Raw genomic sequence first — 26999 nt, forward strand, 5'->3', positions numbered from 1 at the left:
AGACACAGAATCGGAAGCAGGATCCAGGCTCCGAGCCATCAGCCCAGAGCCCGACGTGGGGCTCGAACTCACGGACTGCGAGATCGTGACCTGAGCTGAAGTCGGACGCTTAACTGACTGAGCCACCCAGGCGCCCCTCATCTGTTCAGTTTTATCATGACACTGCAGCCACATCTTCAGGCTCGACTTATTTTTTTTTTTTCAGTCTCCACTTCTTTAAAACTTTATTTTTAATCTTTATTTTTGAAAGGGAGAGAAAGAGAGACAAAGATACAGTGCTCATGATACATGAACTCACAAACCTCAAGTTCATGACCACCAAATCAGCCGTTACTTCCTCCACTGAAGCCCTGAACCCCATGAAGTCATCCATGAAGGTTGGAATCAACTTCTGCCACACTCCTGTTCATGCCATTTTGAAATTTTTTTTTTAACGTTTATTTATTTTTGAGACAGAGAGAGACAGAGCATGAACAGGGGAGGAGCAGAGAGAGAGGGAGACACAGAATCTGAAACAGGCTCCAGGCTCTGAGCTGTCAGCACAGAGCCCGATGCGGGGCTCGAACTCACGGACCGTGAGATCATGACCTGAGCCAAAGTCGGACGCTTAACCGACCGAGCCACCCAGGCGCCCCTGTTCATGCTATTTTGACTGCTTCCCGTGAATCACGAATGTTCTTAATGGCATCTAGAATGGTGAATCCTTTCCCGAAGGTGTTCCATTTACTTTGTCCAGATTCATCAGAGGAATCACTATGTGTGACAGAAATATAGATATTAAGAAATATGTTTCTTTAAATGATAAGACTTGCAAGTCTCAGTGTCTCCTTGACCCAGGGCTGCGGAATGGATGTTGCGTTCGCAGGCGCGAAAATGACATTAATCTCCTTGTACCTCTCCCTCAGAGCTCTCGGGTGCATCGCCAACGAAGAGTAACATTTTGAAAGAAATCTTTCTTCTAAGCAATGGTTCTCATCAGTGAGCTTAAAATATTCAGTATATCGTGTTGTCAACAGAAATGCTGTCATCCAGGCTTTGTTCCATTTATAGAGCACAGGCAGGGTAGATTTAACATGATTCTTAAGGGTCCTTAGGAGATTTGGAATGGGAAATGAGCCCGGGCTTCAACTTAAAAGTCACCAGCTTTACCGGCCCCTAAAAAGAGAGTCAGTCGGTGCTTTGAAGCCTTGAGGCCAGGCATTGACTTCTCTCTAGCTGTGAAAGTCCTACGTGGCATCTTCTTCCAACAGGCCGTCTTGTCTGTATTGAAAATTTGTTATTGAGTGTAGCCACCTTCACGAATGATCTTAGCTGGACCTTCTGGAAAACTTGCTGCAGGTTCTACACCAGCACTTGCCGCCTTACCTTGCACTTTCACGTTATGGAGAAGGCTTCTTCCCTTCAACCTCACGAATCAACCTCTGGTAGCTCCAAACGTTTCTTCTGCCACTTTCTCACTTCTTTCAGCCTTCAGAGAGCTGAAGAGAGTTAGGGCCTCGCTCTGGATCGGGTTTTGGCTTGAGGGAATGTTGTGGCCGGTTTGATCTTCTATCCCGACCACTCCAACTTTGTCCATATCCGTATAAAGCTATTTTGCTTTCTTATCGTTCATGTGTTGACTCGAGTGCCACTTTTCGCTTCCTTCAAGAACTTGCCCCTTATATTCACTACTCGGCTGTTGGCGCAAGAGGCCTAGCTTTCCGCCGATCCTGGCTTTCGACACGCCTCCAGGCCTTCGTCACTAAACTTAGTCATTTCTAGCTTTTGATTTAAAGTGAGAGATGTGTGACCGACTCTTCCTTTCACTCGAACACTTAGAGGCCCTTGTAGGGTTATCAATTGGCCTAATTTCAATACTGCTGTGTTTCAGGGAATAGGGAGGCCTGAGGAGAGAGAGAGAGACAGAGAGAGAGAGGAGAGACAGGGGAACAGCTGATTGGCGGAGCAGTCAGAATACACATATTTATTAAGTTTTGTCATCTTGTTTGGGTGCAATTTATAACACTCCAGGACAATTACAATACTAACATCCAAGATCACCGCTCACAGATCACCGTAACAAGTATGGCAACAAGAAAGAAATATTGTGAGCATGACCAAAATGTGACGCAGAGACACAAAGTGAGCAAACGCTGTCGAATGTTAAACTGTCAACCTAGCCAAGTCTGTCATGTAAAGTCAGGGCCCTGACTGGAAAAAAAAAAATGGGACCCGGAGAGATGACATCCAGGTTGATACATTCAGATCTCGATGCCCCTGATTCCCTCAAGCCCTCTGAACTTCAGCGGCCCACTCCTTAAGAAGTAGGTCTTCCCTCTGGCTTAAAGGTGGTTAAGAGGCTTGTGCCCTTCAATACCACACGCAGGCTCCCTCGAGGTCTATCTCTAACTTCTCTCCTTACCCATGAGATGAGTAACTACAGCTACAATAAAAATGAACGGGGAAATTTGGGGCCCGCTAAGAAAGAAAGGTAATACACTCTGCGGGTTCTGCAGAACCCAGCTGTCATGTACCTCAGCAGCGAGTGTCTATATGACTTAATTCGAAGAGTGCTAGCTTAAGGGACAGAGGTAAAACATAGACGTAGTATTCTGTTTTAACACCCTGGCAAGAACTCCGGGAGAAGGTGTTGACGCCATGCTAGAATGGCTCTTAGAAGCTAGAAGAAAGCAACAGCCCTTCTTAAGTGGAGTAGGAATGCTTACATCCACCACAGCAGGCCGTGGAAGAAGGGGTGAAAGGGTTTAAGGAAGCGAGCACGTTACACGAACAGACTGTCAGTCTTGAAAACCCCCAAGAAGACTTTGTTCTACGGGAAGCCCCAAGTGATAGAGAATATGCTGGTGAGAATCTCGACATCTCTGAGCTATCAGTAGTAACTTTCCTCTGAAGGGCAAGGTTAATGGTACAGATGTTGCTGCAGAACTGGGCTCACTAATAGCAATGGGAATGAGAGGTTCGAGAAACGATAGAGGCCAGGTGGTAGTGCAACCGTTAGAAGCCAGGCGGTGCAGTTACCATAATAAGCGGCCGGGGCAGGTGGAATCCAGGGGAGCCTGCTGGGCAGAGTCATGGAAATGTCATCATTAGAGGTAAGAGAGCTGGTAAGCGTTCTGCACCCAGTTCCAGTGTGTGCCTGAGGGGTCGTGTGTGGGCCAACACCAGCTAGCAAGTCAAACACACACACACACACACACACACACACACACACGAATATTAGGTATAAAAAAGAATGAAATATTGCCATTTGCCACGACACGGATGGACCTAGAGGGTATTACGCTAAGTGAAATAAGTTAGACAGAAAAAGACAAATACTATATGATTTCACTTCTATGTGGACTCTAAAAACAAAACAGAAGTGAACTCATAAATACAGAGACTGGTGGTTGCCAAAGGGAAGGTGGTAAAGGGATGGGTGAAATAGGTGTTGTCTGTTTAGCTGTTTTCTGACGATCCCTTTTTTATTTATTTTATATTTTATTTTTATTTATTATTATTATTTTTTATTTATTCCTGGACCAATCTGAGTTATTTATGTAAGCCATCTCCTGCCACAAGCAAAGGGATGGAAGGTCAGCATACTGGTCGACATTTGATACACGTAAGGAAAGGTGAGCTTAAGGTCCCACATACTTTTCTGGTCCGTGTGCGGAGTCATGGTCCAAACCAGCGCTGTGGTCCCCGCCCCCCGGGGCCGTGGTCCAGGTTCTCTTCATTCATCTCCCTGGCCGGTGGGAAGTGGATTCACGTGGGAGTCATGGAATAGAGTGGGATTACCATCTCCCCAGGGAAAGGGCTTGGCCCTGATGCGGAGATGGGGGGAGGCGACCAACTAGGGTCTCTCGCGCTCTGCGTGATGCGAATTCAGGAAGACGTTCTGCATGCTCACTTCCACGCCAGGAAGAGCTACGAAGTAGGTGAGGGCCTTTCACGTGCGAGCTGAGCCCTCCTCGCCGTGGGCGCCGCTGGACGTGGACCAGTCCCAGCTGTGCCCCGGACCGACCTGGCAGCCCCGGAAACCGGGACACAGCCACCTCCCCCCATTTTCGACCTGGACAGCCTCAGCGCCTGATGATTCCCTTTTTTTATACTTAAACTGTGAGCGCTGGCACACGACTGGGGTTTCATACTAGTTTTTTCTTCTTGTAAGAGAAAAGATTCATCCTACCTCTGGGGTCGTTCCTGGTTAACTGCCCGCGCTAAGGCCTGGCTGGGCCTGCTCTCCTGGCCCCACGCGGTGCCTGGCCTGTCCCAAGAGGGAGCCTTCCTCTCGTGGGTCCTCATATGACGAGCAGCGAGGGGAGTGCCAGCTGCACCCCCGTGTCTGTGATGCCCGTGGCAAAGAGAAAATCTGCTGGAATAGATTTCTTCGGGGTAGGAGAGCTCACTAAAATGTTGATTACAAAAAAAAAAAAAGCAGTAAGTACAAACCTCCAGTTATGAAACAAATAATTCATAGGGGTATAAAATGCAGTGTAGGGAATATAATCAATTATATTGTAATAACTTTGCGACAGATGACAACTATACTTATGGCAGTGAGCATTTAATAATGTATACAAATGTTGAATTGGGATGTTATTTACGTGAAACTAACATGATACTGTATGCCAACTGGGCTTCAATTAAAAAATACATCTATTGTTGGGGGGGCACCTGCGTGCCTCAGTTGGTGGAGCATGAGACTCTTATTCTTGAGGTTATAAGTTCGAGGCTGACGTTAGGCATAGAGATAACTTAAAATCTTAAAAAATATATACATATATGTATATGTATTGTTGAAAGTAGTTCTGATATAATAAAAGAAAAAAAAAGAAAATAGCTGTGAGAGGAAATTCTTCCTGTGGGCAGAGCTTCAGGTGGTGTAACTGGTCATTTACTCTGTGTGGAAAGAGAAGTAGCCTAAGGTTAGAATATACACACTTGCTGGGCGCCTGGGTGGCTCAGTCGGTTAAGCGTCCGACTTCAGCCAGGTCATGATCTCGCGGTCTGTGTGTTCAAGCCCCGCGTCAGGCTCTGGGCTGATGGCTCAGAGCCTGGAGCCTGTTTCAGATTCTGTGTCTCCCTCTCTCTCTGACCCTCCCCCGTTCATGCTCTGTCTCTCCCTGTCTCAAAAATAAAATAAAAACGTAAAAAAAAAAAAATTAAAAAAAAAAAAAAAGAATATACACACTTTCATGCGTAGTGGTGAATGCTTTGGTCAGGGGCCTAAAATAGATTGTAGATTGGGGACTAAGAAGTCTGAGGTAAAGGTATGTGAATGGCTTAAAGTAAGACGTAGAGTGTGAAAATATGTTTTTAAAATAAAGTTTATTTATTTTAGTAATCTCCACACCCAATGTGGGGCCTGAACTCACAACCCCAAGATCAAGAGTCGCTTTTACAACTGAGCCAGCCAGGTGCCCCCAGAGTGTGAAAATCTTTGTATCAAATGTAATGCCCATCAGAAAGCATCCATCCCAATCTTTGTAGCATTTTACTTTTGGTGACAGTTGTTAAGTTATACCCTCATCTTCCCATTAATAAATCTGTGATTTTTCAGGAGGAAATTTGTGAGTTTTTTTTTAACGTTTTTTTAATTTATTTTTGAGACAGGGAGAGACAGAGCATGAACAGGGGAGGGTCAGAGAGAGGGAGACACAGAATCGGAAACAGGCTCCAGGCTCTGAGCTGTCAGCACAGAGCCCAACGCAAGGCTCGAACTCACGGACCGGGAGATCATGACCTGAGCCGAAGTCGGCTGCTCAACCGACTGAGCCACCCAGGTGCCCCGGAAATTTGTGAGTTTTTATGCTCAATAGGGTGTTACCGTCATGAGACCTATTTTTTTGGCTCCCATAACTATTCCAACAGAGGGGAAAAAAGGCATGTTTTAGAAAATACATATACTGCTTTGTGTTTTCTAGTTAAGTGTTACATCTTACATATTTGAAGAATAGAGGAGTGCCTGGGTGGCTCAGTTAGTTGAGTGTCCTACTCTTGATATTGTCATGGTCCCAGGCTTGTGGGATCGAGCCCTGCATTCTGCTCTGAGCGTGGAGCATGCTTGAGATTCTCTCTCTCTCTCTCTCTCTCTCTGCCCCTTCCCCTGCTCATGCTCTCTTTAATGTAAAAAAAGGAAGAAAGAATAGATAGCCTGGGTTGATTTTTTTTTTGTAGTTTCAAGTTTTTATTTAAATTCCAGTTAGTTAACATACAGTGTAATATTAGTTTCAGGAGGAGAATTTACTGATTCAGCATTTACATACAACACTCAGTGCTCATTATAACAAGCATGCTCCTTAATACCCATCCCCATTTAACCATCCCTAGGTTGGTTTTTATTTATAATACAATACTTTTATGGAGAAAGATTTTAAACTAGCCACAAAGGAACTGTAGAATATTTCTATCTTTGGAGAGGTAATTAGACTGGATGAAAAAGTGTAACTTTTTTTAGAACTGCAAAGTCCTGGCTTAATACCAATTTCTCTCTTTATTAGCTTTGTAACTCAAGGCAAGTCACTTAATTTTGCTAAGCTTGTCCAGGGAAGGAAATAGTGAAGGGGTTAATTGTGTGAACTCTGAGGGCAGGCTACCTGGATTCGAAACTCTGTCACTCACCCACTAGGTAACCCTAGATCAGTTACTTAACCTCTCTGTACCTCAGGTTCCTCCTCTTTAAAATGAAGATAATGTGGGGCGCCTGGGTGGCTCAGTCGGTTGAGCGTCCGACTTTGGCTCAGGTCAGGATCTCGCGGTTCGTGAGTTCGAGCCCCATGTCAGGCTCTGGGCTGATGGCTCAGAGCCTGGAGCCTGCTTCTGATTCTGTGTCTCCTTCTCTCTCTGCCCCTCCCCCGTTCATGCTCTGTCTCTCTCTGTCCCCAAAATAAATAAACAAAAAATTTGTTTAAAATGAAGATAACGATAGTGCCTACCCTACAGGCTTATTGAGAAGATTGAATAAATTAATGTATGTAAAGTGCTCAGGACAATGTCATTGAGTGAGTGATCAAAAACACAGGCTATTATCATTATCAGTATTATAGGTTAACAATATTTGCCAAAGGGTGGTGGTGAAGATCAAATAAGGCAATATATGAGATACAGTTAAGCTCAGTGTTTGGCACATAGTTAGTCCCTAACAAAATTCTAATCATGGGGGGCGCCGGGGGGGCTCAGTCGGTTAAGCGTCCGACTTCAGCCAGGTCACGATCTCGCGGTCTGTGAGTTCGAGCCCCGCGTCAGGCTCTGGGCTGATGGCTCAGAGCCTGGAGCCTGTTTCCGATTCTGTGTCTCCCTCTCTCTCTCTGCCCCTCCCCCGTTCATGCTCTGTCTCTCTCTGTCCCAAAAATAAACGTTGGAAAAAAAAATTAATGAAAAAAAAAAAGAAAAAAAATTCTAATCATGGAAATGTGTGTTATAGCTACTTCATAAGATTATTTTAAAGGTTCCATCTATGTGCCAGGTACTGCGTTAGGTGATGGGGATACAGAGAGAAACAAAGACCTACAACATAGCCTTTGTCCTTGAGCTTAGAGTCTAACAGAGATTGAATGAGAATCAACGTGTCAGTCTCGCCTGGCACAAAAGCAGACAGATGGAAGTGAATATTCTCAGACACATAAAGGAAGTAGAAGCCAAGTAGATTTTTTTAAATTCTGATTCTTTTACTTTTGGGTTCTATTTGTCAATCATTGCCATAATTCTAGGGCTTTTTAGAGGGGGAAGACTTAGGGTTTCTTCTAATTTGTACTTTTGAGTAAGTAATCCATCATCATTTTTCTCATATGATACAATCAACAAAAATCTATAAAAGATCAAGTTACCAGGAATAAACAGTTAAGAATATTCCCAGTGTAACGGGGGAAACACATACATAGCTGTAATACATTTTACGTTATATTTTTTCAAATCTGTAATGATTATACACAAAAATCTAAGGTAGCAAAGAGGAGGCAATGATTGATTTTGCGAAAGGGTTTTGTCTCCACTCCCTCAGCATGCAGTCTGTTTTACCAGCTGAGTCACTGCTTAAAATATTAATACAATTGATCTTTCAGAACTCTATTTGTCTTCTTAGGTTTACACTAACCCAAGGTTTCTCAGCTTTAACATTATTGACATTCTGGACAGGATACTTCTTTGTTGTAAGGGGCTGTCCTGTGCATTGTAAGATGTTTAGCAGGATTTCCGATCTCAGTAGCGCTCCTACAGACTTGACGATCAAAAATGTCTTCAGGCATTGGCAAAAGTCCATTGGAGAGAAATATCCTCTCTTCTTGAGAACCACTGCACTAAACCAATGATTATTTTGGGACTTAAGTCTTATCAGTTATGTTTCTAGCTTATAACGGTATAGTATGATTTATCACTTATAATTGGTTCATAGGAACTTGGAACTTTACTATCACAATCATGCAGCTAGTTGATATGTGATTTGTTACAGAGGAAATTATGCACAAATCTACACTTTAAAATGTTTATATGTTGATTACTGGATATTTTATTTCTTTATCTTCACAAGGACAAAATGCTAATAAAATGAGACTTTCAGAGAATAATAAACAGTTCTTAAGAATTAAAAAAATATAATAGTATCTATTAGTTAATTATTGCTTTTAATAAATTACCTCAAAACTTATTGGCTTCAAATAACAATAAACTTTAATTATTTCATAGTTTCTGTGGGTCAGAAATCTGGGAGTGGATTACCTAGGTATTTCTGGTTAGGAGGTTTTCTCATGAGGTTGCAGTTAGGATGTTAGCTGGGTGGCAGTCATCTGAAGACTTGACTGGGATGGGAGGACCAGCTTTCCAAAATGGTTCATTCACATGGCTGGCAAGTTAGTGTAGCTGTTTGCATTGAGGCCTTGACCCTCACTTTGTGGACCTCTCCATTGTGCTACATGACATGGCTGCTGACTTCTTTCAAAGTGAATGATCTGGGAGAGCAAGTCAGAAGCAGCCTTGGAAGTCACACACTATCACTTCCACCTTTTTTGTGTTGGGCATACAAAACAACCTTGACAGAATTTGACAAGGGACTACATCGAAGTATGGATCGTTGGGAGCAATCTTAGAAGCTGGCTACCATAACATGGCAATAAAAAAAAATTATAAGCGTTGGGACAAAAAGTTGGGGAAAAGAGAGAAATAAAAACAACAACAGCAAACCAGATAGGTGGAAAATAGGAAAGAAAAAATATGAAAATGACACAACCAATCCAGTAAGCCCAATATATGACTAATAGAAGATCCAGGAAGAGAGAGGAGAGAAAAGAGGTGAGAGGAAATCAAAGAAATGTATCAAGGTTGCAAGATACAAAGTCAAAATAGAAAACCATACACACAAGCATTAAAGAATTAGAAAATGAAATTTTAAAATTCCATCAAAAATATAAATGCTTAGAGCTAAATTTAGCAGTAGATGTATAAGACCTCTACACTGGAAACTAATACATGGCTGAGAGAAGATCTAAATAAATGGAGAAATATACCATGTTCATGGATTGGAAAGCTTGATATTGTTAAGATGTCAATTTCCCCCAAACTGAGCTACCAATCTCAATAAAAATCACAGCAGGTTTTTGCTGTTGTTTTTGTTGTTGTTGTTGTTGTTGTTGTGGAAGTAGATTAACAATTCAAAAATTTGTGTGGAAATACAAAAAATTTAACCAAAACATTCTAGAAAAAGAACTAAGTTCCAAGTAATTACATTTCCTTACATCAAAGCTTACTATAAAGCAATAGTAGGGGCGCCTGGGTGGCTCAGTCGGTTAAGCAGCCGACTTCGGCTCAGGTCATGATCTCACGGTTGGTGAGTTCGAGCCCTGCATCGGGCTCTGTGCTGACAGCTCAGAGTCTGGAGCCTGCTTCGGATTCTGTGTCTCCCTCTCTCTGACCCTCCCCGTTCATGCTCTGTCTCAAAAATAAATAAACGTAAAAAAAAAAAAAAAAGCTATAGTAATCCAGACAATGTGGTATTGTATAAAGGTAGACAAACAGATCAATGAAATAGAATAAAAACTTAAGAAATAGATCTATAATTATATAGTCAATAAATTTTTGACAAGGCACCAAAGCAATTTGATGAGGTAAAGAAAATTATGTTCAATAAATGGTGCTGGAACCGTGTGGACATAAGTAAGCCCTCAAATCCCACCTCATGTTATTTGCAAACTTTAATTTGAGATGGATCACATACCTCAATTTAAAAGCCAAAATTCTCAGGTCATCCAAAAACATTTAGAAAGTAAATAGGCAAGCTACAGACTTAGAGAAAATATTTTCAATTAATATATCTGATACAGGAAATGTATCCAAAATATTTAATAAAGTAGAACTCAATAATAAGATAAACATCCTAATAAAATATTGGCAAAGTCTTTTTTTTTTTTTGGAAAGAGGATTTTTTACTTTTTATTTTATTGTTTAATGTTTATTTATTTTTGAGAGAGAAAGAGAGAAAGACAGACAGACCATAAGCGGGGGAGGGGCGACATGGAGGGGAGACACAGAATCGGAAGCAGGCTCCAGTCTCTGAGCTGTCAGCACAAAGCCTGAAGTGGGGCTTGAAATCATGAAGTGTGAGATCATGACCTGAGCCAAAATCCACTGCTTAACCGAGTCACCCAGGTGCCCCAAAGATTGGCAAAGTCTTAACAAACATTTCACAAAAGGAGGTATACATATGGCCCACAAGCACATGAAAATGTGCTTGACATTAATCTTCAGGAAAATGCAAATTAAAACTACAGTGAGGGTCGTTTGGGTGGCTCAGTCGGTTAAGCATCCAACTTCGGTTCAGGCCATGATCTCACAGCTCATGAGTTCAAGTCCTGAGTTGGGCTCTGTGCTGACAGTTCACAGCCTAGAACCTGCTTCTGATTCTGTGTGTGTCTTTCTCTCTCTCTCTCTCTCTCTCTCTCTCTCTCTCTCTCTCTCTCTTTGTGTGTGCCTCCCCCACTCGTGCTCTCTCTCCCTCAAAAATAAATGATTAAAAAAAACTACAGTGAGATAACTACACATCCATAATGGCTAATATTGAAAACACTGACAGCACAAAATGTTGGCAAAGATGTAAAGATGCTAAACTTTAAATACTGCTGATGGGTGGGTAAAATGGCACAACGGTTTTGGGAAAGGGTGCGGTAGTTTCTTAATAAATATATACCTGTGCTACCCAGAAATTCCACTTTAGGTATGTTCACAAAAGGGCTTGTATATGAATGCTAATTGCGCTTTCAAAAAACAGATGTCCATTAACGGGAAGAAAGGAAAAATATTCCGTAATCTATTCATACAATGGAATACTACTAAGCAATAAAAACGGACGAACTGCTAACATAGAATAACATGGATGAATTTCAAAATGATTATGCTCAGCAAATGAAATGAGACACAAAAGAGTACTTATTGTATGGTCCCATTACTGTGACATTACAGAACACTCAAAGCTAACCAATATTGAAAAAAATCAAAATAACATTTGCTTCTTGGAGACAGGGTTGGTTGAGACAATATAAGGTTTTCTGGGGTTGATGGCAGCATTCATATCTTGATAGAGGTGTAGGTTAAACAAATGCTTGCATTTGTCAAAACTGATCAAATTGTATACTTAAGACTTGCATATTTCATTGTATGTAAATTATATCTCAGTTTAAAAAAGGGGGACACTGAGATAAAACATTGAGTACATTTAAGAAAAGAACTATGTATTTTTGAAAGAAACAATTGCTATTTACAATGGTGACTTGAAAAAGGGGAAAAAAAGAGTATTTACCGTGATTACAACTGTACCGGCTAAAGTTAAAGAGAATAAATATATTCTATTTATATATTCTCTCTATATTTTCTACTACATATATATCCTATAAATATATTTATATATTTATCTATATCTATCTATATATATAGATATCTATATATAGATGATATATATTTATATATATATTTTCATATATATCATATATTACATATTTTATATATTATATATTTGTATATTTATATATATATTTATATATATTCTATATCTATTTAGAATACATATCTATATTCTAAGTTGAGAAAAAAAGTGTTTTTATACTCAGCATACTGTAAATTCGATTTTAAGGTTTTCATTCTTTTGGTATATTTATTCTTTTTTTTCCTTTTTCTTTTTACTTATTTGAGAGAGAGAGAGCAAGGGAGAGGGACTGGAGGAGAGAGTGACAAAGAGAGAATCTTGAGCAGGTTCCACGCTCAGCACAGAGCCTGACACGGGGCTTGATCCCATGACCCTGGGATCATAACCTGAGCTGAAATCAAGACTTGGATGCTCAACTGACTGAGCCACTCAAGGTGCCCCCTCATGTATTTGTTCTTGATTCCCTTTATTTAGTTTTGGCTGTCAACTCTGCAAATAGCTGCTCCTTTCCACTGTCACAGGTATTAATACGACTTTTTAGTTTTCATGAATTTCAACAAATGGCTATTTTTCTCTTAAGAGGTTGCTGGTAGGTAGATAAAGACTCAAATTATCTTCTCACCTAGTACTTTTTTCCTAAACCTGGTCCTTCTGTTTGTGAAAGTAAATGCTTATAAGTTAGTCATATTTTCCCCACCTCTTTTATTTGCAAAGGGCAAATTTACAGATGTCACAGTCCTTGCCTGGAAAAACACTGTACTTCTTACAATCCAGCTTTAACATTCTGGCTTGCCAAATAAGTAGATAGGTAGGTAGGTAGACAGATAACTTGCTCAACAGCTCCACTGCCCCTTGTATTTATTACAATAACATAGCTATTGGGTTTTGATCAGCAGAACAAGTCATTAGCACAAATCGGCCTTTGGCATGACCTTCTTTGCCAGCTCTTATTCATACTTGGCTTCAGCGTTTCTTCACTGCTGCTACTTTTCTTTCATTTATTCTCCTTAATGTGTTGATATTTAGGCCCCCAGACAAGAGTGGGTGGGAACCAGAATAGCAGTCAAGATAACAGGCATATCTTCTAAGTATATATATAAAAAAATCATCTTCTTTTTTCATTAGTAATGTCATTTCATGAAGATTTGGCATTGTTTTTATGATTTTCTTCTCACAGTTCAAATGACAGTATCAGCATCAATACAGTTATGAGTAATATACTAATACCTAATACAGCTTTAAAATAACTTTTGGAAATTTAGAAATCATTGGACTCCATCCAGGTTCTATCTGACTTATTAAATGGGCTTTGACTATGCTCTTTATTATTATTATTTAAAATAATTTTTTAATGTTTACTTTTTTGAGAGAGAGAGAGAGAGAGAGACAGTGCACGAATGAGTGAGGGGGAGAGGAAGGGGGAGACACAGAATCCAAAGCAGACTCCAGGCTCTGAGCTTGTCAGCAGAGCCTGACATGTGGCTCGAACCCATGGACTGTGAGATCATGACCTGAGCCAAAGCCGGACGCTTAACCAACTGAGCCACCCAGGCACCCCTAGTATTTATTAATGTCAAGTGGGTAGTCTGGTAGGGTTAAAAAGAACTGTGCTGTAAGTCAGGTCATCAGCTCTTCTACCCTCACCATTTGTATAGTCTTGATCCTAATAAGAGTCAGGACTAGTTGATCTCCACTTAGAGATCTAATTAAAAATTAAGTCAAAATATGTACTGTGGTTTACTGGGTTTTAGGTACTGCAGTCGGTCAGAGGTATGGGATGAAGTTGTAACTTTTGGTTCCTTCCCTAAACTGGTAAGGAAGAGAAACTATGTAAAGGGAGGTGACTCCTTTCATATTTCAGTTTAAATGTCACTTTCCTACCACCCTATCTAAAAATAGCTCTTTTCTGAGGCGCCTGAGTGGCTCAGTCGGTTAAACAGCTGACTTCAGGTCAGGTCATGATCTCGTGGTTAGTGAGTTCGAGCCCCTCGTTGGGCTCTGTGCTGACAGCTTGGAACCTGGAGCCTGCTGTGGAATCTGTGACTCCACCTCTCTCTCTGTCCCCTCCCCAGCTCATGCTGTGTCTCTGTCTCTCAAAAAATAATAAACGTTAATAAAAGAAAAATTTAAAAATAGCTCTTTTCCACTCATGTCACCATGTTTATTTCTTTTAAGTGCTTTCTTCTAATTAAAAATATTATATTTAATTACTTGTTTATTGGGGCGCCTGGGTGGCGCAGTCGGTTAAGCGTCCGACTTCAGCCAGGTCACGATCTCGCGGTCCGTGAGTTCCAGCCCCGCGTCAGGCTCTGGGCTGATGGCTCGGAGCCTGGAGCCTGTTTCCGATTCTGTGTCTCCCTCTCTCTCTGCCCCTCCCCCGTTCATGCTCTGTCTCTCTCTATCCCAAAAATAAAAATAAACGTTGAAAAAAAAATAATTACCTGTTTATTGACCAGTTTCTACACTAGAATATAAGTGCTTGGGGACAAGAACCTTATTATTATCATTCATTATTATTATTATTACTTTCTAATTAGTTCTATCTCCACAGCCTAAAACACCACCTGTCATTTAGTAAGCACTCAATAACTATATGTTTAATGAACAAATGTCTGCATCCCAGAATCCAAATATCTGGCTTCAGGAAATAGTTATTTGATGGAGATTCCTATTTAAAAAACAACAACAACAACAACAACAACAACAAAACTATCTAGAAGGGGAAAACATAGAACACATTCCCTCTTCTTAGATTTAGCTTTACTTTCTTTGCAGCCTTAAAGTTTCATTTGTTTTTGTTTCATTATTATCTATATTTTATTAAAGTTTACTTATTTATTTTGGAAAAGAGTGTGGCAGAGGGGTGAGGCCGAGAGAGAAGGGGAGAATCCCAAGCAGGCTCCTTGCTGTCAGGGCAGAGCCCCACAGGGGCCTTAATCCCACAAACTGTGAGATCTTGACCTGAGCTGAAACCAAGAGTCAGATGCTTAACCGAGTGAGCCACCCAGGCACCCCTTTACCTATATTTTAATGCTGATTTGAGCATCAACAATAACAGAGACGAACTTTAAAACATGTACAAAGATGTTGTCCCACTCCACTAAATAGGAATGTTAGAGGCACACAAAGGAATACATTTAACCACAGTGTAGGGCTAACCCACAGATCATGGTTTTTACAGAAATTTCCACTTTATAAACTTGGTTTAGGATTTTTTGCAGCTAAGGTTATGAAGGATGTTGATGCGCAGTTTTCTTTCCTGTAATGTCCTTGTTGGATTTTGACATCAGGGTTACTCTGGCCTAAGAAAAAGAGTTGGGAGGCATTCTCTCTTCCTGTATTCTCTTAAAAAGTTTGTGTAGGGGGGCGCCTGGGTGGCGCAGTCGGTTAAGCGTCCGACTTCAGCCAGGTCACGATCTCGCGGTCCGTGAGTTCGAGCCCTGCGTCAGGCTCTGGGCTGATGGCTCGGAACCTGGGGCCTGTTTCGATTTTGTGTCTCCCTCTCTCTCTGCCCCTCCCCCGTTCATGCTCTGTCTCTCTCTGTCCCCCCCCCCAAAAAAAAAAGTTTGCGTAGAAAGCTTGGTATTGTTTCTTTGTTGCAGTTTTGTAGAACCCACCAGTGAAGTCTGCAGCCTAGATGAATTTTAGGGTGGGAAGATATTAAATTTTGTGTTCAATTTCAGTGATGTAAGACTGTTCAAATTTTGTATTTCCTCTTATGTTCGTTTCAGAAAATTGTTTTAATGGAACATGTCCATTCCCCTAAGTTGTCAAACTTATTGGCATAAAAGTTGTTCACATATTTCCCTGTTATCCTTTTGATGTCTGTAGGATCTGAAGCGATGCCTTCTTTTCCATTCCAAATATTGTTAATTTGTGGTTTCTCTTATTTTCTTGATCAGGATTGTTTATCAACTTCATTTGTCTTTTCAAAGAACCAACTATTGGATTTCTTGATCTTCTCTACTGCTTGCCTGTATCTATTCCATTGGCTTCCGTTCTTATCTTTGTTTTCCTTCCTTCTACTCTCAGAGTTTAATTTTTTGGTTGTGGTAAAAAAACACACAAAATTTACCAACTTAACCATTTTTAAGTGTACAGTTTGGTAATGTTAAGTATATTCACATTGTGAAACAGATCGCCAGAACATTCTCATCTGGCAAATCTGAAGCTCTATATTCATTAAATAGTAACTCCTCTTTCCCCCTTCCCTCAGCTTCTGGGAACCATCATTCTACTTTTTGTGTCTATGGATTTGACTAGATACTTCATAGAAGTGGAATCCTCCCATATTTATTTTTTTGTGCACGGCCTATTTCACTTAGCATATAGTGTCCTCAAGTTTCCTCTATGTTGTAGGGTGTGCTAGGATTTCCTTCCTTTTCAAGACTGATTAATATTGCATTTATCTGTCTGTGAGCATCTGGGTTGCTTCTACCTCTTGGCTATTATGAATGAATATGAGTGCTCATAGGTGCTATGAACATGTATGTGCAAATACCTCTTTGAGACCCTACTTTCAATTCTTTTGGATACATAGCCAGGAGTGGGATGGCTAGATCATGACAGTTCTATTCTCAATTTTTTAAAGAACCTCCATGCTGTTTTCCATAAGGGGCCTTGACATTTTGTAATTCCACCAGCAGTGCACAAAGTTCCAATTTCTCCACATCCTCACCCATACTTGTTATTATTATTTTTAATGGTAGCCACCCTTGGGGCGCCTGGGTGGCTCAGTTGGTTAAGCGTCTGACTTCAGCTCAGGCCATGATCTTACAGTTCGTGAGTTTGAGCCCCTCGTCGGGCTCTATGCTGACAGCTCAGACCCGGAGCCTGCTTTGGATTCTGTGTCTCCCTCTCTCTCTGCCCCTCCCCTGCTCATGCTCTGTCTCAAAAATAAATAAAAACATTAAAAAAAAATAGTAGCCACCCTGGGGTGCCTTGGTGGTTCAGTCGGTTAAGGGCTGACTCTTGGTTCCAGCTCAGGTCATGATCTCACTGTGAGCTCGAGCCCTGAAGTGGGTTCCATACTGACAGTGTGAAGTCTGCTTGGGATTCTCTCTCTCTCTGCCCCTCCAGTGCACACACAGTCTCCCTCTCTCTCTCTCTTTCTCTCTCAAAATAAATAAACTTTAAAAAAAGCAGCTGCCCTAATGGCTGTGAGATGCTATCTTGTAGTTTTAATTTGCATTTCTCTGATTAGTGATGTTGAGCATCTTTTCATATGCTTATTGGGCATTTGTATATCGTCTTTGGAGAAATATTTGCTCAAGTCTTTTGCCCATTGTTTAATCGTGTTATTTGATTTTTTGTTATTGAGTTATGGTATTCTTCCTATAGTCTAATACTAAGAATATATGTTTAGCTGTAGGAGTAATTTATATAGTCTTAATATCTTATCAGATATATGATTTGCAACTATTTTCTCCCATTCCATAGGTTTCGCTTCCACTCTGTTGTGTCCTTTGATGCATAAAAGCTTTTTTTTTTTCAACGCTTATTTATTTTTGGGACAGAGAGAGACAGAGCATGAACGGGGGAGGGGCAGAGAGAGAGGGAGACACAGAATCGGAAGCAGGCTCCAGGCTCTGAGCCATCAGCCCAGAGCCCGACGCGGGGCTCGAACTCCCGGACCGCGAGATCGTGACCTGGCTGAAGTCGGACGCTTAACCGACTGCGCCACCCAGGCGCCCCTTAAAGCTTTTAAGTTTGATACAGTCCCATTTGTCTATCTTTGCTTTTGTTGCCAGTCCTATGCCTGTCATTTCTGTGGCTTTTGGTGTCATATTCAAGAAATCATCGCCAAGTCCAAAGATCTTCCCCTATGTTTTCTCCTACCAGCTTTCTGGTTTTAAGTCTTAAGCCCATTTTGAGTGAATTTCTCTATACGGTGTAAGATAAGGGTCCAACTTTACTCTTGTAAGTGGAAATCCAGTTTTCCCAACACCATTTGTTGAAGAGACTGTCCTTTCCTCATTGAGTTGTCATGCCATCCTTATTGAAGATAATTTAACCATCCCTGTGAGGACTTACTATATATATATAATTTTAGATAAGCTTTAAGTTCACAGAAAAGTAGAGTGCAAAGTATAGCTCTCATATACCCCCTGCTCCTCTCCACATGTTCATATGCTTTTACTTCCAGATCTGAACTTACATTGCTGATTTTTAAACTCTTCTTTTCAAATATATACATTTAAAGCTACAGACCTCCCTGTAAGTACTTCGTACCATAAATTCTGCTATGTTGTATGTTTTCTTTTAGTTCAAACTATTTTTAAGTTTCCACTAACGTCTTCTTTGACACAGAGGCTTAGAATTATGTTGCTTAGTTTCCATATGTTTGTGGATTTTCTGACTATCTTTTTGATATTTCTCGTTGAATTTTTTTGTGGCTAGAGACCATACTCTAATTTTGTGCTTGCTTTATGGCCCTGTGGCACAAACTGGATTTTGTTTTACGATGGGATAACGATGGCGCGTTCAGATTATCATTTTTTTCCTGCTTTGGTCAGGTACAGAATACACTGTGGTGGTTCAACACTGCTTTTAAAAACTAAAACAGCCTCCCATTCAACTGGAGGGCCTCTAGGCTACACCACAGCGTCAGGATGCGGTTAAAACCAGAGTAGTGGCTAGTAGCATCACCTGTTTTAGGAAGGCTTCCCCCACCTCACGGACTGGCTGGGCTGCAGGGCCTGGGGAGGCGGGGCTAGATCGCAAGCTATCCGCGTACTTTACAAAGCAACGGATGTAGCACCCTCACGTTTTTTCTATTGGTCGGCTCTTCAGAGGCTACAAAGCTAACAAGTTCTCAAAACCCAGAACCTCTCAGAAGGAGCGGGAGCTGCGCAGAGTTCCAGAAAGATGGAAAAATGCATAATCCCTGGATGAAGAGAGCACGTACCCTGCGAGGCCTAGGGAAGCAGGGCCTCGGGTAACAGCGCCCCTTCGCCTCGGAGGGGCCCTAGTAACCCACCCAGGGAGATAACCACCCCCCCCCACTCCTTTTCCAGTTACTCAAACTTCCACAGGGAAGAGGAACTGGGCGTGGCAAAGCCCGTTAGCCGACCGCCCCTCACGTGACGGAAGGGAGGGAGAGGAGGGCCTGTGGTGTCTGCGTCCGCCCAGGCCCCTCCCACTTTACGTCATCTCAGTGGCCCCGCCTCCTCAGCCGTAGGGTGGAGCACGAGGCCCCGCCTCCAAACTGCCAGTCCTCGAGGGCCTGGCTGGCCAGTGGGGCGGGGCAAGAGGCCGGGAGGGGACCTGAGCAGGGGGAGAGGAGGAAAGGAAGGGAGGGGTCACGTGCGGCCAGCGGCTCCAGGTCACGTGACGGGCGCTGGGGCGGAGGGAATCTGGGCTGGGAGTTCTCCTGAGGGAAGCGGAGTGAAGTGGGGGGGACGCGGCGGCGGCGCTGACAATGGTGAGTGCGCGGCGGCCCGCGCGCTCGCCTCCAGTCCTGGCCCTACAGCGCGCGGCGGGCCCGCCAACGGCGGGCCGGGTATCCCGGGTGGGGCGGAGGGGAGCGGCAGGAGGGGGGCGGCGAGCAGGGCGGGGAACCGGGTTAGGCCTGTCTAGCCACCCCGGGATCGGGGAAGGGCGGGCGGGGCCGCCTTTTCCCGGTCTCGCAGAGGCCCGAGCACCTGCGAGCTGCTGCGCGCTCTCCTGGCCATGTCGGAGCCTCTGCCAGCCTTCCTCGACCGGCTGTGGGGGCCCTGGCTGGGTACTCGGACCCCGCCTCTGCGGGGGCTCAGCGCCGCCTCCCCTTCCAAGGTAGCTAGTCCCTCCGCTCCTTCCGGACAGCCTAGCTTCCCTTCAGGTGGAGTGACCCGGGAGTCCCCCAGTTCCGGGCTGGTGGGGGGGGGGTACTGGGTCACTCTCTTTCAGTGTCACGAGCTTGATAAACTCCGGGTTGTTGTTGTTGTTTTAATCTCTTTGTGGTGACATTCTGCCGTATCCTGACCCCAGTTCAGCCTTGATTTTGACACTTGTAGAATGGGAGAAAAAAAGGAAAGGACGTTGAAGTGGGATGATTTTAATTCAGACACTGGTTTTGTTTTGTGCCCGCTAGTTTAAGCTTTGGCTCTCATTTCCTTCCCCAAGCCATTTTCTAGAAACTTAACGCTTCGGGATGTTGAAATGGCCTAGGGAACAGAGAAGGGAGGGAAATCGGAGTACTCCAGCCGGTTCGTGGGAAGCACAAGGCGTTTAACTTTGTGTGTGTTGGCCGTCTCTAGATTGGATCTCATTTGGCTCACTTTGTGGTATTCGTTTGATTTTAACAAGTGTACGTTGAGTGCCTACTGTGTGCTCTCTTGATACTATTGGCTTTACCAAAGCTCGCTGGTTGAGTGAACTGAGAGTTTTGGCTGAAGCAGAAGCTAGGTTTATTTTAAAAAAATTAAAAATAAATTGTTTCGAATGAATACATCTTAAACTCAGAAATCGTGTTGGTTTAATTAAAATCAGAAAAGTAAAAGACCTATTCATTCTTAAACTGGGGGCCCTTTTTTTCATGCAACAAATAATTACTGAGGCTGGCCAGGGGCCACGAGCAAGACTGAAACAGGCCTTGCTCTCTTGCAGCTTACAGTCTAGAGGGAGGTAAACATCTGTTTGTACAAATTATTTATTTAACGTGGAGATTACAGTTGTGATAAATCTAAAAAGGAGACCTTGCCTAGTGAGGGAGTTAGGGAAGTCTTTTTTAATTGAATATAATTTGCCAAGAAGACATAAAAGGCCCTTCTATTTATTGCTTATTTTTTAAATTATTACTTTTAATAAGCTTTTGAATAGTTTAAGAGCAATTTATTTTCAAGGTACTCATCAAACATAAACTGAATTGTAAAGCTTTATAACACAAATGGACATAAATGTAACCTGTGCAAGAAAATTTGCTGTTTCATTGCTTGTGTAAATTTTGAGAGCCTCCCTATCTACTCACCTTGAGTTGCATTTCTTTACATCCACTGGAGGTAGTGAAATTTCTTCAGTGAGGGCTAAAGAGTTTGTTGGCTTTTAACATATTCACATGTAATTTTGCTGGGTGGTAATGCCCAGTATGGGTTTATGAATTATATGGAAAATCTTAAGTCAACCTAAAGGTGAGAGGAGGGTTAGGCCACAATTAGAAAACTGTAAAAACAATGCTGTAATCTTTTAATAGTCATATATATTGCAGGTTAGCTACTTAAAGGCTACCTAAGAGTTTTGACTTGTATATTATTGTCTAATATTGCTCCTGAAAATCTCATATTTTAAATACTCACTTGAAGATATGAGTAATCTTTCAGTTTAATACATGTCTTCTGTAATTTCAGCAAAAGCCTATGTTAATGTATACTAACCTTCTTTACAATTTTCATTCACTTTCTACCTCCTAGTCTTCACCATCTTGTCAATTATGTATTTTGATTTCTTTACATAACAGGAAAATTATTAAAATTTGATGTGAATAATTAAAAAAGATTTTAATTTTATGACTTTTGTTTGAAATGACTTAGATGCATATCTTGTAGTAAAAACTTCAAAAGCAAGACTTTGGGTAGACAAATCTTTTTTCTTTCAACTCCTTTTGGAAGGAAAACAAAGGGGCGCCTGGGTGGCTCTGTCGGTCTGGTCACTTAAGCATCTGACTTTGGCTCGGGTCATGATCTCAAGGTTCATGGGTTTAAGCCCCCCTTGTTGGGCTCTGTATTGACAGCCTAGGGCCCGCATCAGATTGTGTCTCTCCCTCTCTTTCTCTCTGCCCTCCTTTCCACTTGTGTGCTCTCTCTCTCTCAAAAATACATAAGCAACAAAAAACAAAAAGAAGGAAAAGAGAAGACGAACTTTTTCCTCAGATGTCTTTTTCTCTCCGTTGTCTACTTGTTACTTGTAAGACATTGACAGTTTTCTGGAGGCCTTTGATAAGACTAGTTTGTTTTTGATGTGTCCTAATGTGAAAAACTGGATGTTAACCTGGTGCTGAATTCTCATGGTGTTTGTTAACTTAATCTTGTTAAAATGTTACAGTTTATTAATCTATTATGCTTCTGCATGTATTATAACTAGGCTTTTAAAAAAAATCTAATCTGTCCCCATCTTAGTGTTTTGACAATTTATGTTGAAAAGTAAGCCTACTTTTTAAAGTTTTAGTTGTGAAATACTACATGCATACAGAAAGTAATAGATGATAACATAGCTTTCACATATTTTTAATGCATAGGAATTTTTAATTTTTACCTATCATGTCAAAATAAGACTTACTATTTATATAATTATGTTATTAGTTAATTGTGAAGTTTTATAAGACTAGCAAGTGTGAGTGGGGGAGAGGCAAGAGAGAGGGAGAGAGAGAATCCCAAGCAGGCTCTGCGCTGTCAGTGTAGAACCCCCATGTGGGCTCGATCTCCTGAACTGCAAGATCATGACCTGAGCTGAAATGAAGAGTTGGTCGCCTAGCCTGACTGAGCCATCAAGGTGCCCCTCTTTTATACCATTTTAATTAGTGGCAATTTTGATTTTGATCGTTTAGTGTCAGCTTTCAAATCCTAAGTTCTCTGTGTGTTAAGTATCCATATGTGGGAAAAGTTACCATAATATTTGCTTTTATTTGTAAAAGAATTTTTGTAGTTTTCGAATCTCATTTTTCCTGGAAGCAGCTCTGGGAAGTACTAAAGGGGAATGAAAAAATTGAATTTTATTTTCCTGCTTCTATTTTATATCTGAAATGAGGTTGTTGTCTTCTACCCTTTCATAATTGCTCCTCCCATAGCAGTTCCCACCTTCCCACCCTTCCCTGCCACCTTGGCTGGCTCAGTAGTTTGCACATAGTTGATAATTAGTAAATATCAGCAGACTGATTTTGAGCTGCTGTACGTTGTCATATCTGTAGCCCTTAGGAGAACATAAACCATCTTGAGCAAGTTTTGAATTTAAAACTTGGGAGTGTGAAAGCTAACTAGGAAGGGACAGTGCATATGACCTATCACTGATGTTTTTCATTCTAAGTTCAGAATCATTTTCTGATTAAAATTAGTTTTCTGGTTAAAATTGACTTTGTTATTTGTAATGTTGCCAGGAAAGATTAAAACATTGCTGAAAGGAAAACATGCTGCTTGTGTTTTTGTAGTATGTCAAAAATACAAATCTGGCAATTTTTTGAGTTGATTTCTTGAAATTACGATATATTTATTTTTAAACTTGCCCATTTTTTTTTTAAGTTTATTTATTTTGAGAGAGAGAGAGCACAACTCGGATGAAGGCAGAGAGAGAGGGGAGAAGGAGAATTCCAAGCAGGCTCTGCACAATCAGTGTTGAGCTGGATGCGGAGCTCAAACCCACAGACCGTGAGATCAGGACCTGAGTGGAAACCAAGAGTCAGACGTTTAACCGACTGAGCCACCCAGGCATCCCTGAAATCACAATCTTTTTGTTAATATAGGATTAATAAAACCCAGCAGGCTCAGAATTTAGGAAAACACTGTCTTCTTTGATCATGGTATCATCCTGTGACCTACTGAGTTTTAAGAGGATCATTAGCTTGCTTGCTGTTACTCTGCTACCTAAGGACAGAATTGAGATTTGATGCAAGTTCCTTGCTTTAGACTTATCTACTGCACTGATGCTGACTTTTGGGGGGAGGGCTAGTTTCACCAAATATTGCAGATTTAACTCCTTTCTTTTGTATCTATTTTTTATTATGAGGACGGCATGTGTTTTTAACTTTTTTATATTTAATTTTTTTAAGTTTTCTTTAATGTTTATTTTTGACAGAGAGAGAGAGAGAGAGAGAGAGAGAGAGAGAGAGAGAGGGAGGGAGGGAGGGAGGGAGGGAGGGGCAGAGAGAGAAGGAGATAGAGGGTCTGAAGCAGGCTTCACGCTGTCAGCCCAGAGCCCAGTGTGGGGTTTGAACTCAAACTGTGAGACCATGACCTGAGCCGAAGTCGGGCACTCAACTGACTGAGCCACCCAGGGTCCCCAGAACAGTATGTGTTTTATTCAATATTAATTTAACATTCAGTATATATTTTAATGCTTTCTACTAAATTCCACATACTACCCATAGCTACTGTGTCTTCAGTGATGAACAAAGGATAAAGTATCTGTCCTCACGGAATTTACGGTTCAGTTAGGGATTCAGGTATTGAATAAGCACACAGTATAATAGATGATGAAGTAAAAACTACATGGTGTTGTGAGGCCTAAATTTGGAGACTCTAGTTTCAATTAGGAAGGAAAGGAAGGCCTCTTTATGGAAATGAGTCAGACTGAGACTCAGAGGATGAATTAGTTAGGTTAAGGATACTTGGTCTAGGATGAGAAAGAAACTGGCAAATTTGATTAACTTGGATAATTTGAGGCTGGTGTGGTTGGAGGTAATGGGTAGAGCCAGTTACATGCAGGCCACGTTAGGGAATACGTGTGTGTGTGTGTGTAACAGTGAAGTACAGAAGAGTGCACAAATACACAGCTTGATGTATCTTCACAAAGTGAATGAACCTGTGTAGGAAGTGCTCTGATAAAAACAAACAGCATAGGGGGGTGCCTGGGTGGTTCAGTTGGTTGAGTGACCCACTTCAGCTCAGGTCATGATCTCATGGTCTGTGTGTTTGAGCCCCGCATCAGGCTCTGTTGACAGCTCAGAGCCTGGAGCCTGCTTCAGATTCTGTGTCTCCCTCTCTCTCTCTGCCCCTTCCCCACTCATGCGCTGTCTCTCTCAAAGAATAAATAAACATTAAAAAAAAATTGAAAACACAACAGCATAACTAGCCCTCTAGAAGCTCCCTCTGTGCTCTCTTCTAGCCACTTCCTGATTTCTACTGCTAGAGTGTATGTTACATGTTTTTGACTTTTTAATAAATGGAATAATATTGCATGTGTATTCTTTTTGTGTCTGGCCTCTTTCAGTATTAGTGGGTATGTGTGTGTGTGTGAGTCATCTGTGTGTATAGTTGTGTCTCATTCCTTTGCCTATTTATGAATAGACTAAAATTTATGTACCCATTCTCTTGTTGATGGATATTTGAATTGTTTCCTATTTGGAGCTATTGTGAACAATGATGTTATTAACATTCTTACATTTGTTTCCTGGTTCATGTGTAAGAGTTCTCTTTAGGGTAGATAACTAGGGGTGTAATTGCTGGGTCATGGGGTATGTATATCTTTAGCTTTACCAGATAATGCCACCTGTTTTCTAAAGTAGTTTTTCCCATTTGTACTCTCACCAGCCTGTTGAAGGATTTTAAACAGCATATGATCAGGTTTATGTTTTTGAGAGATTACTATGGTTGTGTAGGGCAGACTAAGAAAGGATGTAGGATGACAGGATAGGAGATGGTTCTTCATGTAAATTTTATTATTTATTTATATTTTAGAGTCAGAGGGCCAGAGGGAGAGGGGGAGAGAGTGAATCTTCAGCAGGCCGTGTCCCCAACACAGAGCCTGATGCGGGGCTCATCCCACAACCCTGAGATCAAGACCTGAGCCGAAGTCGGATGCTTAACCGACTGAGCAATTGAGACACCCCAACTTATACATTTTCTTCGGAAAAATTCACAGAAATTTAGTCAGTCTCCTCTACTAGAGCCAGTTTTATTTATTCCAAGGGCTTACACAATGTAACGCATCCTGTTCAGACCCATATCGCAGTGCATTTTATAGTAAGTAGTACATAGTAATAATTCATTTGGATCTATACCCATAATTTGGATTTTATGAGTTCTGCTATATGAAAGAGCCACACAGAAGAATAAAGGTGACTTTTCAAACCATATATTAAGAATTAATTTTTAGGGGTGCCTGGGTGGTACAGTCTGTTGAGTGTCTGTCCCTTGATTTTTGCCCAGGTAATGATCTCACAGTTTGTGGGTTTGAACCCCACATTGGGCTCCACACTAACGACATGGAACCTTCTTGGGATTCTCTCTGCCCCTCCCCTGTGCACTCTCTCTCAAATCAATAAATAAAAAAATTTTTTTTTAGATTTCTGGTATATGTTAGTAATTATTTATAGCATTTACCTATGGCAATGATTGAAATTATAGCATGTTTAAATTTTAGTTTTCTTTTTGTCTTTTAAGAAATTGTGGTAAAAACCATGTAAATTTGTCCTCTTAACATTTTAATGTACAGTACAATATTAGTTGTATGTGCATTGTTATACTAAATTTGTTTAGGTTTTTTGTTTTTTTAAGGATTTTATTTTATTTTTTTTAATTTTTTTTTTCAACGTTTATTTATTTTTGGGACAGAGAGAGACAGAGCATGAACGGGGGGAGGGGCAGAGAGAGAGGGAGACACAGAATGGGAAACAGGCTCCAGGCTCTGAGCCATCAGCCCACAGCCCGACGCGGGGCTGGAACTCACGGACCGCGAGATCGTGACCTGGCTGAAGTCGGACGCTTAACCGACTGCGCCACCCAGGCGCCCCAAGGATTTTATTTTTAAGTAATCTCTATACCCAATGTAGGGCCCAAGCTCACAACCCCGAGGTCAAGAGTTGCATGGTCTGACCCAGCTTGGGTGCTCCTAAATTTGTTTAGTTTTGATGTGGAATTTAAGTTCTTATTTCTTTGTTGTACTCAACAGATTTGCAGTCTGTTTAACTGTAGGTCATAGGTAATTTTACTTGAATTACAAAATGTACTGTCTGACAACACATAATTATGGGCATTTTCCTTTTATTTCAGAGTTTTCTTGGAGGCTTTTTTGGACCCATTTGTGAGATCGATGTTGTCCTTAATGATGGGGAAACCAGGAAGATGGCCGAGATGAAAACTGAAGATGGCAAAGTAGAAAAACACTATCTTTTCTATGATGGAGAATCTGTTTCAGGAAAGGTAAATCTTGTGTTCGGGAGAACTACCTAGTTGTAGGATATTAGAATTAGTCATCAAAGTTGTCTGTGCTGTTTCTAAATTTGAATGATTTTGTTGGAGATGGAAGGTTTTTTTGGAAGGTCAGCTAAAATCCTTGATTCCATTAGAGCATTTATAGGAAAGATTTTTTTTTTTTAAGTTTACTTATTTATTTTGAGAGAGAGAGAGAGAATGGGGCAGGGGAGGGGTACACGAAGAGGGGGAAGAATCCCAAGCAGGTTCCACACTATTAGCGCAGAGCCTGA

General features: G+C 41.5%; 1 protein-coding gene across 2 annotated transcripts in view; it reads left to right on the forward strand.

The window, feature by feature from the left end:
- The first annotated feature begins 19159 nt into the window (after positions 1 to 19159).
- The window catches only part of VPS26A (VPS26, retromer complex component A), a 33960-nt gene continuing 26120 nt past the window's right edge, over positions 19160 to 26999 (forward strand). Inside the window, exons 1-2 of one of the 2 annotated variants that reach the window (XM_003993999.6) lie at positions 19160 to 19313; positions 26566 to 26715. In XM_003993999.6, coding sequence (XP_003994048.1) covers positions 19311 to 19313; positions 26566 to 26715 — 153 coding nt within the window. In that variant the 5' untranslated portion in view covers positions 19160 to 19310. Of the gene's footprint in view, positions 19314 to 19457; positions 19664 to 26565; positions 26716 to 26999 lie in introns of those variants that run through there. The other variant, XM_003994000.6, reaches the window with a different exon arrangement.

Source organism: Felis catus, chromosome D2, assembly GCF_018350175.1.
Source record: "Felis catus isolate Fca126 chromosome D2, F.catus_Fca126_mat1.0, whole genome shotgun sequence".
NCBI lineage: Eukaryota > Metazoa > Chordata > Mammalia > Carnivora > Felidae > Felis > Felis catus.